This window comes from Corvus moneduloides, chromosome 2, assembly GCF_009650955.1.
Source record: "Corvus moneduloides isolate bCorMon1 chromosome 2, bCorMon1.pri, whole genome shotgun sequence".
NCBI lineage: Eukaryota > Metazoa > Chordata > Aves > Passeriformes > Corvidae > Corvus > Corvus moneduloides.
In genome coordinates, this window is record NC_045477.1 from 116,395,634 (window position 1) to 116,411,978 (window position 16,345).

General features: G+C 38.3%; 1 protein-coding gene across 15 annotated transcripts in view; it reads right to left on the reverse strand.

The window, feature by feature from the left end:
• Positions 1-3,234: 3,234 nt before the first annotated feature.
• The window catches only part of CASK (calcium/calmodulin dependent serine protein kinase), a 190,370-nt gene continuing 177,259 nt past the window's right edge, over positions 3,235-16,345 (reverse strand). For 6 of the 15 annotated variants that reach the window (XM_032100951.1, XM_032100947.1, XM_032100949.1 and 3 more), the window contains 6 exons: positions 14,108-14,188; positions 13,933-14,013; positions 12,288-12,490; positions 10,395-10,478; positions 8,314-8,340; positions 3,235-4,681 (listed from right to left, as the gene is read on the reverse strand). In XM_032100951.1, the coding sequence (XP_031956842.1) occupies positions 4,505-4,681; positions 8,314-8,340; positions 10,395-10,478; positions 12,288-12,490; positions 13,933-14,013; positions 14,108-14,188 (653 nt within the window). In that variant the 3' untranslated portion in view covers positions 3,235-4,504. The remainder of the gene's footprint in view (positions 4,682-8,313; positions 8,341-10,394; positions 10,479-12,287; positions 12,491-13,932; positions 14,014-14,107; positions 14,189-16,345) is intronic. The other 9 variants (XM_032100959.1, XM_032100957.1, XM_032100952.1 and 6 more) reach the window with 3 other exon arrangements.

Consider the following 16,345-nt stretch of genomic DNA (forward strand, 5'->3'; position numbering starts at 1 on the left):
TAGCGTTAGTAAAAATCCTCTACCCTAAGCTCGTGCACTCATCTCATGGTGTGGACACAAGGCACAATTGTTCAGAAGTTACTTCTGTTCTGCTTGTCAATTATGTGCTTCCTGTTGTGCAGATATTTTGATTTATGTGTGACTATTTGACATGATGTGCAGCAGTTTCCTTGGTAGGAGTTATGACTATCTCTGAGCTCATTAAAAGTAGAGAAGAAATTAGTTTGAGAGACAGGTTTATTAAGGAAATGAAGATACTTTACGTAAAAAAGCAGACTTTTTATGGTGCCCACTTTAGCTCATCCTCTGTCAATTTAGTTTATAAAAACAGGTAACTCTTCCTATAGTCAGGAAATATATTTCTTTTTCCTGTAGTTTTCAAGAATCCTTTTCTACCAAGTATTTTAAAGCCTGAAATTGAGTTCTAACAGCCTTCATTAAAGATGGTGAATACTATTTGCAGTGGAAGAGAACGGGGCCAGAACTGTTTGCATCAAGTATTTTCATGCAGATTTACAAAGCACCCCTGTAAGCTCTGGCAGTATTCCCACGTATTTCTTTAATTAACAGCACTCTGAAACAATTTCCTTATAGAAAAGAATAAAAATGGAACAAATACTGCTTAGTCTGTGCATTAACTTTTCCCAGTGGCTCCAGTACCCAGTTTTTGGAATATACACAGCAGCTCAATGCTGCTCAGGCTGCAACACCTCATCTTCTATGGTGTTTTTGCAAAATTAACGGAGCAGCCCTCTTAATGAAGTTTTTGAGGTAGTGATGTTTTCTTTTAGAGGTGAGTGACACAGTGTTTTTCTTGGCCAAACCATATAAAAAGAAAACCATCGCTAAAACACATGGAAGAATTCAGTTTTAGTGGTTTAGAGATTAAGGATGTCCATCTGGCAGTGGCCAGGAGTCTAAACTAGGTTACCATTTCCCTGCAATAATCTTACCACTCTGAAACACTGAGTAACCTAGTGTACTTTTATTAAGTAAATGGAAGCAGAGGTTAATGAACATTTATTGGACCAACTTAACACCTTGAAATCACAGGCATCAGTCAGACTGAGAGGCAACATACTGATAAGATCAAGTTTTCTTTACAAATCTATGAGCCCCTGTACAAAAATAAAGTATAAAAGGGGCAAACAGAAACATTTGTTTCTTCCCAGTCCCAGGGCTGCTTCTGAGGTCACACTCTGCATAAATTTAGAGAAGTCCATGAGGCACTCTAAATTATGCAGTTGATATTTACAGTACCAGGAGGACCTTTCTCCACTTGGAGATTGAAAAAAAAAAAAAAACCTGTAACATCAGCTTTGCACCTGCATGAGCCTTCCCTATGCAAGTGAAGCTTCCAGCTCAACTTCTGCAGCCTTTTGCCCTCTATGTACCACACAAACAAGAGAGACGCTTCAGAAGGGTTTGAGCAGGGTGGGAGGACTGGACAGACTGAGAAGTCCTGGGCTTGCTCTGTCTGGGACTGTGCTGAAATCTGCTCGTGGAGCTGGCTGGATGCTGTGGATCAGCTGAACTTAAAGCCTGGGGGGGGTTTCCAATTTAATCTTTTGCTACTGAAGGTTCCAAGGAACACAGTCTGTGGTAAAGAGGAGGCAAGACAGGATGGTAACTATGTGCTTTACAGTTTCTGTCTCTTGGTAAAAGGTTATACAGTGAGAATAAAAGGAACAAAGCTCTCCAGGTCAATCTTTCTACCGTGTAGCATTAACTGAATGGTATTTCCACTTAAGAGAAGAAAAGGTATTAGTTACATCAAATCACTACTTATTGTCATCTACATAAGGCAGAAGCACCCTCATGGGCCTTGTGAGTTTTCTTTCCTTATGAGCTGGATACACAGAAACTCTGAAAAATTCACATTAACAGAGTCAAAAGTATGTAGTTGAAACATCTATGATGGACTATACTCGAATTATCAAAATTACTTTACCTGTTTAATGCCATGAACATTTGAGATGAAAAACATGTCACTGAAGTCAGACACCAATGCTCACCAGAGAAGTTTGTATTTCTAACACCAGAAACACTCCACTGCTTGATTTTCAGTAGGTCTTCCCATCTTTGTGCTTTGCTGGGAAAAGAGGTAGTTCTGAGAGTGAATGAACTTGTCACTTCGATGAGCTCAGCCAGCGTGGACTCACCACTGCAACAGCTGCCTACAGGACACCAGCTATGGTTCACCCACGACTAAAATGACACAACCACTTGAAAAATCACCTCTTACTAAATAGTTCAAAGTTTGCACCATCCCCTTTTTCAGGGGCTAAACCCAGAAGAGACGAGCACCTACAATTACTCTGACAGTTCCCTCATTTCCCTCTTGCGCACAGGAGGCTCACGCTGACTCTCTCATCCATTAGCTCCTGCGAAACTACAAACTCAAGGGACTTGGGTACAGCTCTTGTTTTGGGATGCAGACACAGAAGTGTGATTCCAGCTGTGGCAATAAGGGGGCATTGAGCAGGTGGAGTAAAGTGATGGATCAAACTCCCTTCTGTGGGCTGCAAGCCAGGCTGTGAACGCTGCAGTAAATAAACACCTTTGCCTGCCCTGGCTGGGTGCAAGGAGGCACAGCCAGACTCAGATTTCACCTGTGGATTTTACAAGAACTGTAAACAAATTTGACTACCCGACCTGCAGAAGAAGTAGGCAGGAGAAAATTAGCAACCAGAATTACCCCTGTGAGAAAGGTTCAACCGTGAGAATTTCTGACTGCATGTCCAATGGTCCCAAACAACTGAACAGCCCACAGACCAGTTACAGCTGATAGTTCCACTTTGAAGAAAAATCCTGTACCACTATCATTTTAATATAAACACTAAAATTCATACTATACAACAGCATAGCCAGCCAAACTTTGAGGAGAAGTAATTCTAAGGAACAGTGTATTTCTGACACCTAAAAAGAGGTGGCAATGCCTGCTGCCTTTAACCATTTTCAGAGAAAATGCAAATCATGTGGGCCAGTGAGAGCATGAAGAAGGGAAATGAAGTGCCGGGTCAATCCATGGTTATACTTCCTTAGTCGGCTCTGCTCTAATTCCAACTTTGTGGAAGCCTGTGCTGATCCAGGAGGAGCAGCACCCCTGGGACAGACTGCAGGCTGTGCCCCTACAAAGGCTTCCCTTACAGACTTTAAGACACTTTTCCTCACTGCACGAGTCACTGATTTGTTCTTGAAACTCCCTGTGATGAAATGAAGGACCCAAAAGCATTTAATTGTTGAACACATAAAAGGAAGTATATTTAAAATAAAAAAAAATTGGTCAGACTGTAGAGTCAATTACCATTTTTAAAGGAATTTACAGGGCTGTTGTAGATGAGTCTTTTGGAATAGTCAGTTTATCGCAATGTCTAAACTGGTTTCTTCATTGCACAGTATTTTCTTTTAAAATGTGTGCATCTTTAAACAATTACATACATATTAAAAATCAGCATTTCTTTGCTTCAACTTAATTAAAACGTTAATACTCTCAGACAACACAGATCTGAAATGGTGAAACCAGTAACTGCCCCCTCCCACCTTACAACAAATTAAATTGAGACAAAATTACAAACACATTTCACTACATGATTATTATTAATAAAAATCAGTTTTTCTTTTTTTTTTTTTTTTTATAAAGTTGCCCAAAATGCAAGGGATGTGCATAGGTTTACAACTTAGTCAGAATAATATTTTGCTTTATTCCCTTGGGTACATGTTCCCATGAACGGAATGTACTTTGCTGTAGATTACAGGTTTTATCAACACAGATACACCAACAGCATGAACGCTTGCGACTGTCCACATGCATTAAGAGTCAAGACCCAATTTCAAATTTCTAAAACTTTTACAGAGTTCTTCAAAGAGACAGTATCACATTACCTGGATGTTACACAAAAGTACTTAAAAATACTATCCTAGGAGAGAAAAAAAAAAACAAAACAAAAAAGCGCAAAAAAAAAAGGCCTTTAAAATTTATGAATTTGTTTCGTAACCACTAGACTAATTACTTCAAATAAATAAAGGAAAGCAAAGTATTCCAATCCATAAAATCAGACTCTAAAAAGAATGTAGTGTTCCACCCCCAAGTTAAGGTAACAGAATCATATTATTATTACTATTAAAATAGATTATAGAAAGCAGCATCTATTTTGTGCAGTTTTTAGGGGCCCTTGAAATAAAAAGCTATGATTTCCAAAAATATAACATTCCAAAGGACTGAATAATACATATATTTAAAGATACATTTTATTAAAGTTTAGGAGAAATGATTAAAAAAAAGATACTGTCTCTTTAAATTAGTGTTTCGTCTTTTGTTCCCCCTCCTCCTATCTATTCGGACATGACAATAATTATATTTTAGGTCACACTACATCTAGGTAGTCTCTAGGGGCCAAGACCTGTTGACACAAGGTCAATAACGAAGAGGTTTTCCATGTATGAGGTGGTTCCCAGTAATGACAGATTTTTTTTTTTCCTACTCAATTCTCTCATTCCCGGTCTAGTAGACCCAGGAGACCGGGACCCACTGGGAGGCTGTACACACAAGCTCGATGGCTTCCTCCAGGTGCCTGATGGTTTCATCAATCTCATTGTTGATAATTGTTAGGTCAAAGTAGTGTGCATATGTTCTCTGTAAGATTTCGGACTCCTTCTGCAGGCGCTGAAGCGATTCATCCTGTTCGTCAGCCAGGGAAGAAAATGGGAGAAAAGAAAAGTTGGATCATTTCATGCTCTTCCACAACAGCTACTCAACTGAGAAGGAAATGGCCAAAAAGGCCTCAAGGAGTCGAGGTGCTTTAGCTCTCCCACCTACAGCTATGGGAATCACAAAGGAGAAAGGGCAGTTTCCCTCTGGAAGCTGACACTCAAACAGCACTCGGTTAATGACATTCTTGGAGACAAAACACAGCTCTAGTGTTAAAAAAAGCAAGGTAGAGGGTGGAAGCTTGGAAAAGCAGCAATGGAGATCACATGTGAATAAATCAGACACAGTGCACAAGTAAGAGCTATTGGGCCTATGTCCCAGTGAGAACACGAGAAACAGGAGGAGAGGGAGAGGGTGTCTGTCAGGTATCAGCTGTTCCCAGTTTTGGTAATGTTTTCTGTTCAACACCAATCTTCTGGGTCTACTTCCTTTAACAATTCACTGATAAGGAAGTTCTCACTCCACATTACTCCTCTGTGGTTTCTATCTCAGAGCAGGGTGTTTCCAGCCCCTCTCCGTGTGAACCAGGCAGCCAAGGAGATGAACCAGGCAGCCAGGACATCAGACCTTTGTTAGTGAGGTCTGCCTGCCGGAAGGAGCTGGATGCAAAAGGCTTCTTCCCAGGGCTCTGCAGCAATTTTAAGTGTGAATTCTCTTCCTGCAGATTTCCTTATGAATTAAAAAAAAAACCAAACCAAGAAATCCATTTGCTGTTTTCAGGAACCTTGAGACAGCCACAGGAAAGCAATCAAGTCTTTCCTGTCCTGCAGGTTGGGGGTGGATATGTTGCAAAATGACTCCTGCTGCTCTGCAGTATCCAGAGGCTCATTCTACTTGATCAATCAGCTGGGATACACTTTTCTAGACAGAGTTTTAGGCTGCAGAAAGTACAGACAGTGCCCACAGCTTTTTTACTAGAAACTGTTCTGGAAACAGAATTTCATCCAGCTGTTGAGATGACCTCCACCTTTTTTTTTTTCTGTTTCAGCTTCCCAAGTATTTGTATTTACAGTGACAAGTAGCTGTGGAACAACAGCTTTCAGGTCTGCTGAAGGAAACAACCTGCTCTGAGACAGTTCTCCTTCCCTGTAGCAATGAAACCAGCCACTTCTGGAGGAGAAGTTCTCTGCCAAAGTTACAGTTCTGCTTCTCTCCTGAAGCTGCAGCCTCAGATGGGGAGGGGACAGTGTGGTGTGGTTGTCTTCACTTGAAAATTATTACAAATCTCATTCCAAGTCAGGCAAATACTCCTCACATGCATTTCTGTACGAGGGATGTGCCCTGTATGGGCCATTATGCACCACCAGCAACTCCTGGAACTTCTGTAGAAATTCCAGTGTTTGCAAATTTAATTTATGCTATTAACAAGCAGAACAACGTGGATCAATACTAGTATTAAATATTTTTGTGGAATATTTCATATGGCCCAGTGTCTTTAAGCCAAAACCCTAGTCAGGTAAACTTCCAACTTCTCACAAATTCCAAAAGAGACATCAATTTGTATCAGCTGAGCATTGAGCCTTTCCTGCTTACATTAACCTAGAAAGGAAGGTCAATAACTTGTCATGCACAGTATTTTCAGTCCTTTAAATGTATCCAGCTAAGATTAATTTTGTATTTATAGTCTGTCTTCTCCAAATCATATTGTACCTTGAAAAGAGTTTTAATCTCATGACACAGGGATAACAGTACCTGAAAAGCCCCTGGAAGCCTTAGAACTGTTAAGTCCTTATGCAGATTTTGAATTGTTACTCAGATTTCCCATCAATGTTACTTTTACCTACAGGTATGGCCTTTTCTCACTAGAGTATTTATCTTACTGTCACTGACAATGAAAATCTGAAAATCTTGCAGCCATTTCATCTTAAAAAACCCCAACTGGTAAAGTTTACCTTGCACACACAGATGTCACAAAACTAAGTGTTTCAAAAATCCATTAAATTTCAGTATTTTTCTGACTTAGCTTCTCCTAGATCCAACTTTACTGGGATCAAAGTGGTCTGTATTTTGGAATATCTAAATTTCCCAGCCTGTTGGAAATGTAAATCATTACTTCTTTCATATACTTTTATGGGCAATAATAAGTTTGGGATAGGCCATTGCAACAAGTTTCAAATAGGTTCAAACTTTCCAAACCTCAGCAAAAGGAAAAGAGATTAAAAGTTCTTGATTTTTGTTTCATTCTGGGTCTAAATTTCACCCACGGTTGTGATAGTGTATCTATTTGTACATGTCAGACTTGGCTGTTTTCTCTGAGTCTGCAAGACTTAAATACCAAAATTAATCTTTGAAGCTAGCTGCAATCAAAGCATTTGCTGTAGTAAGTTCCTCTCAATTCCTCTAAAATGTCTTAATTAAATTTTGCATACTGAACATCCCAGATTATGTTCCAAGAAGGAAAATCTTCAGCAGTTGTACTCTCAATAGTGTCAAGAAAGAAGGTATTTATCAAAATGTTCAGTGAGCTGCAGACAGACGAATGGCCGGAACTTCAGAAACTTAACATTTGTGAGCACAACATCTGCCTTTTCTTCTTCCCTCAGCTCTTGTGCAATAGGCATTTTATGTGGGTCTAGTTGCAGTGTGTTCATTTTTGGATCTGACTTTTCTTCCTAATTCAGTTCACTTTCCTAATCTTCTCTCCTTTTCCACCACAGCTGCAAGGAGTGAAATATGGCTTTATCCATGAAATACCCCCATGTACATAAAGGCTGCCAGTGGCACCTTCATTCTCTGAGGGCTGGGGTTTTTCTGGCCTAAAGTACCTAGCACAAACAGCTGCCACTTGTGGCAATCGAAGCCCAGCCCAACAAATTATTAATACTCCCTTCTAAAGCTGTAGACAACATGTAAACACCATCAGGCCTTCGCCAGTTTTGCTTCAATAGAAAGAAATTCTCAATTTAAACAGCTGGTGAACTCCACACTTCATAAGAAGAATTCCTTTTATTCTTTGGCTGCTGGAAGGGAGGAAGCACAGCTAGAAGTCTGAAGAATTTGGCTCAGTAAGGTTTACAGCAAACAAATGGAGCCTGTGATCTCCTCTTTGCTGCTGTCTGGGCAATGGAGGTAGGAACAGCTGGAGGACAGAGACTACGCCAAGGTTTTCTGATATGCTCCCTCCTCTCTCTGTTTTAGCACTACAGCAACCATCTGATTTAAGCTCCCTCTATGATTAGATGGGTGGGTGCACTCTAGGAGATTCCCTGTAGGATTTACATTGGTCTTGTGCTTTGCAGAACTGCTCCCAGTGCATGGCTATATTCACTGGAAAGGACAGTATTTTGCCTCCTGACTCTTGCTGTATGGGCCTCGATTGCTGAGACATTTTGTGTGGTATTTGACAGGCTAAAGTGTCTCAAGAGAGACACTGCTAGGATCAGGCCTCTGCACTGATTTTACCACAAAGTTCAGATTACCTCTGTAAGAGCAGAAAGTTTAATCTACAGTCTCTTTTTTCACTAGCAGATAATTTTAGGGCAGATATCAAAAGTCATTATTACATTAAATTTTGACTCCAACGGCAAAAGTAATGTTGAATGGGAACAAGCAGATCTACATTCTAGAACTACTGCAATAACTTGTCAGCCCCTAGTACTTACAGGCAGTTTTCTGCACCATTTTGGCAGCTATGTACAATTAGTACGAATGCAGGAAAATGAAAGAAAAACAAAGATGAAATTTAAGAAAACATGGGGAGGGAAAAAAGGACAGTCATTTACAGAAGTGTTTGCAAAAAGCACAAGTAAAATAAAACAAGGCGGGGCAAGAGGATCAACAGAAAGGGACACTCATTATGCAAATGAACCTTTCAAGAAGGAAGCATGAATGGGAAATAGGAAACACACACTCCTCACCCTTGTTTCCTGCCTTGCAGGCTGCTACCACACAGACACACTTTGCTTGTCTGCCCAGAAAACCTCGGAAAACAAGATCCTGTGTTTGGGTAAGGTCTGTTGCTATTACTGTTGCCTGCCCCTCCCTTTCCTTAACTTTAATTGATTAATAAATTAGCATATTTTGTAAATGTGGCCTTGATTCAGCAATTCATGTGCCTGGGTGAAACCCTGCAGGCACAGAGACTTTTGTCACAGGAGCTTAAAATAAAGACAGTTTTACAGCATGAATGCAAATATTTAGAACATAACACTTTTACTAATATTTCTTTGGCATGAGCATGTATTTCCCCATCACTACTATAAAAGGCACATTTTTGTTCTCTTCCCAGTGTATGAGGGAAAACATTTTTCTCCCTCACATGAATTGTCCCAAATATCTCTGTATTACATACTACAACTGGAAGATTAAAATTTAAGTACCACTGGCAGATGAGTGAGGCCAAGGAAGGACTATCTGGGAGCTGAGACAGGTATGGGGGCAACAAGCCCAGGCAATTATGTAATTTTACAGGGTATCTGAGGCAATGCTATTTGTTTACACAAAGGCATATTCAGTGTAGATTACGAAATTCTAGTATTTTATCAAGATTGTACCAATTCACAGTATCACACCAGCAGTTACATAAAGTGTCACTTCACTAACATGGCAAATTGTGCTGTGCTGAGAGATCTTTGTCTTTACACTCTCAAATTGTACCATTAGGGTGTGGGTCCCTAAGACACAGTGAAATGACATAACTTAATGCTGTGAAAGTGAATAGAAGCTTCTTCCCCCTCCCATCCCCTCTTTCACTGCTTGTTCTAGCACTGGTGCTTAAAATTGAATGAAATCCAATTTGGAGCTAAAGTAGCCCACTAAAGCATCATAGTGAACTAAGAGAATGCCTCAGTTGCCAGTAGAATTCCAGCTTGAGGCCAAAATTCTTCACTTTCCACTTTTGATTTGAATAATCATTCAGGATATTTGCATTTAAATATGTTTGTCTTGCTCCTTCTTTTCCTGCAAGCCTCTGCAGTGATGTCATAGCTTCATGCTTATGATACTGTAATTACATTTCTGCTGTAGTGACACAGTTTCTGACTTTGTGCTTCGATGATCAAGGAGACATCTAGGAGATTTGGAACAGATTCATGATCAAATCCAATAGATGAAATACTTTAATATCGTGGTTTAAGGAAGACTGAGCAAATTAAAGTGTTTGCGAAAATGCTCTTTGCCTTCGTGTGAGCTAAATCCAGAATTGCTTGGTATCCTTGAAATCAGTAGGAATCTGCAGAGCAGATACTCCATAAAAACTAAGTAGAAAATGTAGGACATGGATTTCCATGAATACTTAGCATTATTCCACAAGCAACTGGGAACTTGGGTCAAAGCTTCCAATTCTTAGAGGACAGTTGTCAAGATGAATAAACCTATTTTCCTATATTTGCTGTGCAGGGAAAATGCTAAAGCTAAAGGTGGGATCAGTGCTGGCATTGCAACTCACAACTGAGTAATTTGTGCCAATGATTTGGAAATGGATCTTTGAACTGGAGAAGGGAATGAAATAAAAGAATGTACTTCTAGAATACAGCACATGGATCCTTCCTCTTGAGGCCCACATTTTGAATTACTGGTTCATAAACAATAAATGTATCTCTATCAACTTAATAAAGCTGTCAATCAATTATTTTTCTGCCTCTTCATTTACAGACAAGGCAATAATTAAAGAGTCTGATCTGCACATTTGAATCTCATCCTTAATTCTGTCTCTGACAGGACATCAGATTGCAACATGCCATACCTCATTAATGCCTGGGGTAATCGTAGGTGCAGCAATAAAAACAACAAAAGGAGCAAATTCTGCAGTTCTCAGGACCTTCAATGCCTAGGAGAAAAAAAATCAGATACTTTAGAGGAAACCCCCAACAATCAATGTGAAGTAAGTTTAGTCACACAAGCAAAAGACACAAATTTATGATCTACCAGTGCTGGATTTGTTTTTAACTGAATTGGAGTCAAGACCTTAGTAATACAGACACCCAACTTTTTCTATTATGTTACATTTTTGGTGGTCAAAACATGTATTTATCCTTAAAGGGAGTTTATGAGACAGTAAAAGCTTTAGCATTTTCAGAGAGCCTCTTCCCATACAGTCTCAAAGTGTGTGGAATTCTGTTTACATTTAAAACTGATTGATGAAACACCATGCAAAAAAAATTCAGTTGTGCCATAAATAGGGAAAAGAGCCAAATGTGTTTTAAAATATTGATGAGAATAAAATTTTTATTATTATAAAATTATTATTTTTTAAACAAATCAAAATGTGATGTGAAAAATTTGAAGTTTTAAAAAAGTGAGCATAGCACTGAATGCAGGAAATACAACTCCAATCCCCTGAACCAAATCTGTGCAAAAGAGAAGAGTTCTCAGTAAAGAGTTGTCTTACTCATAATGAAGTGTGTGACACAGAGCTGCCAGATGTGAAACCCTGTTACAGATCCAGGCTCGACTGAAGTGCAGTACCGTGAGTTAAACACCTCAGCTGAACTCAAAAGGGATGGACATGATAAAGTCAGACTACTAAAAGTCTCTCTGGTTTTGCTCTTTCCATTTCCTGTCTTCTCCAAAGCTTTTTCTTTTTAAAGAAACCAGCAAAAGAAACCCCCCACAATCCACCCTTTCCCTGAGCTAAAAGGTTTTCATCTCTGCTGCTTGAAACCCACCAACAGGAATCACCTCTGCCAACCTGCTCCAAACTAGAGACAAACCCCGTAAGGGAAATGCAAGAAAACCCTTGTAACTAAGAGTGCCTGAGGGAAAATAGGAAAGTGGTGTAAGACAACCAGGAGTAAGTCCACAAACAGGTTGGCCTCAATGAGCTGAGATGGATAAATGAGGAAGCTGGTTAGGCAAGTGGCTTGCTGGACATAAGCTGGAGGAAGTGTGGCAAAGGGAGCTGTTACCAAATGTAAATATATTCTAACAAAGATTAAAACCACTTCTGAGAATTGTACAGCTTTTGAATGATGCATGTTGAAAAAGTTTATCAACAGAGGTTGCTGTTAACAGCTGTTCCATTTGAACTAATTATAAATGCTGCTCTTCCTGAACACTGTTAAATGTGGGATTTTATTTTTAAGAACACCACCACACCATCATATTCTGTCTTAAATAATTTAGTCAGGTATCTCATTTCTATTGTGAAATTCTTAGAAGAATTTGAAGTTGCTGAATCCATTCACGATGAAGAAACAAATCAGCAAATTTAAGCAGATAACACTGGTCTTAATTTTGTCTTTCCTCCCATTTCCTTCCATCTGCTAGAATAACATAAACATTACAATTGTCCATATTCATGTTGTTCCACTTAACAAAGTACATAAACAGAGCCCTGTGAATTGAATGTAATGACTACACAGATGTTTCAAAGGAAATGTGTCAGAATTTTCCACAGATTTTATACAATGAATAAACAAACTATTAGAGTTTCTTGAGAGCCTCATTTTTCTTTCTCCTCTGTGTTCTTCTAACCAGATGATTACCAGAATCCCACTTCACAGACTGATACCCTGGTGGTCCAAGGACTTTTGCTCCACATCACTTTATGCAGCACTTATCTAGTGTGCAATCAATAAAAACATCTCAGAGAAGGATTTGTGATGAGTCCTATTTTTATACACTTCTAATTAGTTACCTGAGGTTCTACATCAAGTATTGCAATTAGTCCCTGCTCATGGATCTTTCGTATTGTTTCCAGTTTTGTCCCATACATTGCATCCTCATGGCTGCCATATTCCAAATATTCATTGTTTGATATATCCTGCATCATTTGGTCATGTGATACAAAGTAGTAATTTTTGCCATTTTCTTCATCTTTCTTTGGAGGTCTGGTTGTGTCTGAAAATACAAAATATTTCAGTACAGAAGCAATATTAAGGTTACAGATGGCTCCTTTTTTGTTTGTTTATCAGTACTTACTCAATGAATGATGACCTGTCAAATCACATATAGAGCAATGAAGCATGAGGCAGTCAGAAAGACAGGCACTGGGAAAAGCAGAAGTTTGAGGGATGTGTTGGGAAAAGCAAGAGAAGAAGGGTCCCTAGGTCTACTGGACTTAAGATACTCATATTTCTCCTAAATCTTTTTCTGTCCTAAAACCATTTCTGCATTTTCCTTTTTTTTTTAAATTTAAGTTTTTATTAGGTTTTTATGAACGTGAAAAGGATAAGTCTAAAAAGCAGTCTAAAAACCTGATTACTTGCGATCAAGAGAGGTGAAAGCTACTTAGGAGTAACATAGTTTTTGAAAATACTGCTTCTACAGCCCTATGTGGTGAGAGAAGTATGGCCTACCAACCCTTTGAATTAACTGCCATTGTGTGTGGCCTGATCATTTTGATCAGGTTCTCAGTATGTAGATAATTTCTTCATAAAACATTCTCCAAAACTCCTCACCCAATTTAAGGCCCATCTTAAAAGCTACCTACTATACCATGGTTTTGTAAAGGAATGCAGAAAATGCATCTTTTTAGTCTTCTTATAAGATCAGTGAAACAATCTCAGTGCTTCCACAGAGCAGGAACCTAATGCAGGCAACCTAAGGCATGTTCATCATGGTATAGGTGGGTCCATTTTAAAAGCATTTGCAGATGAAATAACCATAGTTTCTGTGAAGAAATTTAAGTGAGTGTCACTTCTGAGCCATGTATGGCATTTCTGAGGTCAGTGTGAAATAGAGTGGACAGGTAGGGGCTGGATGCTCTTGTTTTGGTGTGCTTAGCTTAAGGAAAAAGGATGCATCTCCAAGAGATCATGTGATGGGATCTGCAATTCCTTCCAGGATATTGATAAAAATCGTCATGAAGGGAAAACACATCCGTGCTCTTCATAACATCCCACTTGTAAGCAGTGAAATTAATTGTGTTTTCTTTTACTTATTGTCATCTCTGGAAACTTGAGGTTACTTTAGTGTAATACCAGTCCTTAAGACTAGGCTGTGAGAAAGAATTAAAACATTAAATTCCTCTAAATCCAGTTCATATTTCTTCTCATGAGAATTATACACAATAAAAAATGAGAAATCTTTTATCCTTCCTTCTAAATGAAACCTTTGGGGTACGGAGAAGTATGCCTAACCAGAAGCTTTTAAATAAGGATCACTTGATGCAAAAGTGGTATTCTTTTCCACTCTTCCCTTTTGAAAAAGCAGAAGAAACACACCCAGTCCTACCACAGCTCCCACCTTTAAGGCAGGATTTGTCTCAGCTGAGCTGGACACACACAGCAGAACAAGGATGACACAAACGATTTTGTAGCAGGGTGAACATTGCTACTTACGAGGAATGGGGTAAGCAAATCTGTCCGGATGTTTTGTGATGAGTGTGTTTTTTATGTGTCTTCTTCCGACACCGTGTGCACCTGACCCACAACACAAAAAAATGATTTAGAAATTTTCCACCAGAAAGGCTTCAAAAATTATGTTGCTATGTTCAGAAAAATAACTGAAAATTACCTAGTAAGACTAGTGTTTTCCTTTTGAATGCTGGCAGCTTTACTACTTCTTCATATGTGACGAGATCTAATTGATCAAACACTAAAACACAAAAGAAAGCCCCAAAGGATAAGAAAAAAGGCATATTAAGGGTGACAATTCTGCTACAAATTATAATTTTAGCAAATTTTAGATTTATAATACAAAGTAACATGTTACAGAAAATAAAACCATTCATTCCTTATGCAATTTTAACAAGAATGTTCATTTAAAAAACTGTTGAGAGCAGTAACAAAGCTACCCAGATGCCCAGCAAAGTTTGCATGTCCTTTCATGCAGTGTTCAGCAGACCACAAAAATCAGCTAAAACAGCATGCCATTCACGTTTGCATTCCTAAGAAATAGCAATACTAAAGAAAAATCTGTAGACAGTGACTGACATGAATACAATATGAGAACATCTATTTACACTGAAGATAAGGATACTTTCATAATAATGTTTTAACAAGATCTATGAGAAATGCACAGAGAAGAGTGTTAATACTTTGTGGTATTTATTCTTTCAAACCACACCATTTACTTGTAATTAGAGTTCTCTTTAAACACACGTGCTAATTAAACTGACATGCTTTTAAAACTTGTGACAGAATGAAGAATTCTAATGAAAAGTGATGGCATTACATAAAAGAACCTCCACCATATTTAGGGAAAAATTGCAAAAGTATTATTTCAGATATCATTTCAACTGCAGTTGAAATTGGATGAATTCAATCATGCCTATAAATCTGTTGTCAATTGCCAAGAAATATTATGATTGACAAATCAAGTTCTGTTCATTAATAACAGCTTATTCCTCCTGTGCCCATTAACACATCATCTCTGGTAACTCTTGCTGAATTCTAATGAAAGGAGCAGCCAGGAGGCAGTTATTTATATCTGTAAAGATTACAGCATTCAGCAATTGTGGAGCAGAATAATGAACAAGAGTTCTCAGTTCTGTATTTTTGCACGCTCTGAAAAGGAGGGAGGAGAGACTCCATCTAAACTATTGGATCTCTGAGTGTTTCCAAGTCTTAAGTGGTGTATCCACCTCAACTATATTCAATCCATCTTTTAGGATGAGTGTGGATAACTCTCAGTTTTTCAATTTGATGGCAGTCTTTTTACCTGAGAGAGAAAGTCCAACAGCTTCAATTTGGTCAAACTACAAATCAGCCAATTGACACACTCGACTCTTTAAGGCCTTGAAAAGATACAGATATGAAAATGTCCTAGTCCATTTGAAGCATTTTGAATTTCATCCTAAAGAAGAATCTCTTTCAACCTTTCCCCAAATACTACAAGCAAGAATTTAGTCATATTTTTCTTCCATTCTGCAGTGGAATTCTTACTCTTGTCCTTTTTGCAACTTCACAGTATTGAAACAAATTAATAATTCATTTCATATTAAAGATCTAAAACACACTAAACAGCTTTACCATTCTAACCACCCAAGGCTGCACGTGTCTTTTTCCATTGAAAAATAATAATAATAATAATAATAATAATAAAAAATCCTTTATTTTCTTCTTGAACAAGACCACGTTGTGTTAGATACAAACAACAGGAACAAACATCAGAAATGACACATATCAATGCCTTCATCACAAAGTAGTAGCATGGAGAAGATGTGTCTCAGTCTACATGGATTTAACTAATGATTGTGGGGTTCTCAAATGCAAAAGAAAAATGATTAATCTCTTAATATACAACGATAGGAGGAATACAGGGCACACTTAAAAGACTGAACTTCAATGCTTCTGTGTTACTAGCTAAGAAAGAAAAGGAGTTCTTGAAAGGAAACAGTAAGAAGCAAATAAAGAGGCATTGTCACTTGACAGGTTACTTACATGCACAGAGGCCATTGGGAGTAAGACAGCATGAAAAATGCACAGGGGTCATTGAGATATGGCTTGTAATATATTAGTAAAATAAAAAGTATACGCACAAAATAAACTTTACCATGCAATAGTCTAAACACAAGGCAAATAAATCACATTAAGAAATGATAAACATATTTTATAAAAGCCTGGCAATTTTCTACATTATGCATAATATGAAGCATAGCTCTGGTATGTTCTTTCCTGAAGCCCTGCAATAATTTTTCAGCGAAATAAATAAAAGATATATCTAGATATCACTGCAGCATATCTCTAGAGCATTTATAAAAATGTCAGTGAATCTAATAATGAAAAAGATATTTCATTTTTTTCTGTGGGC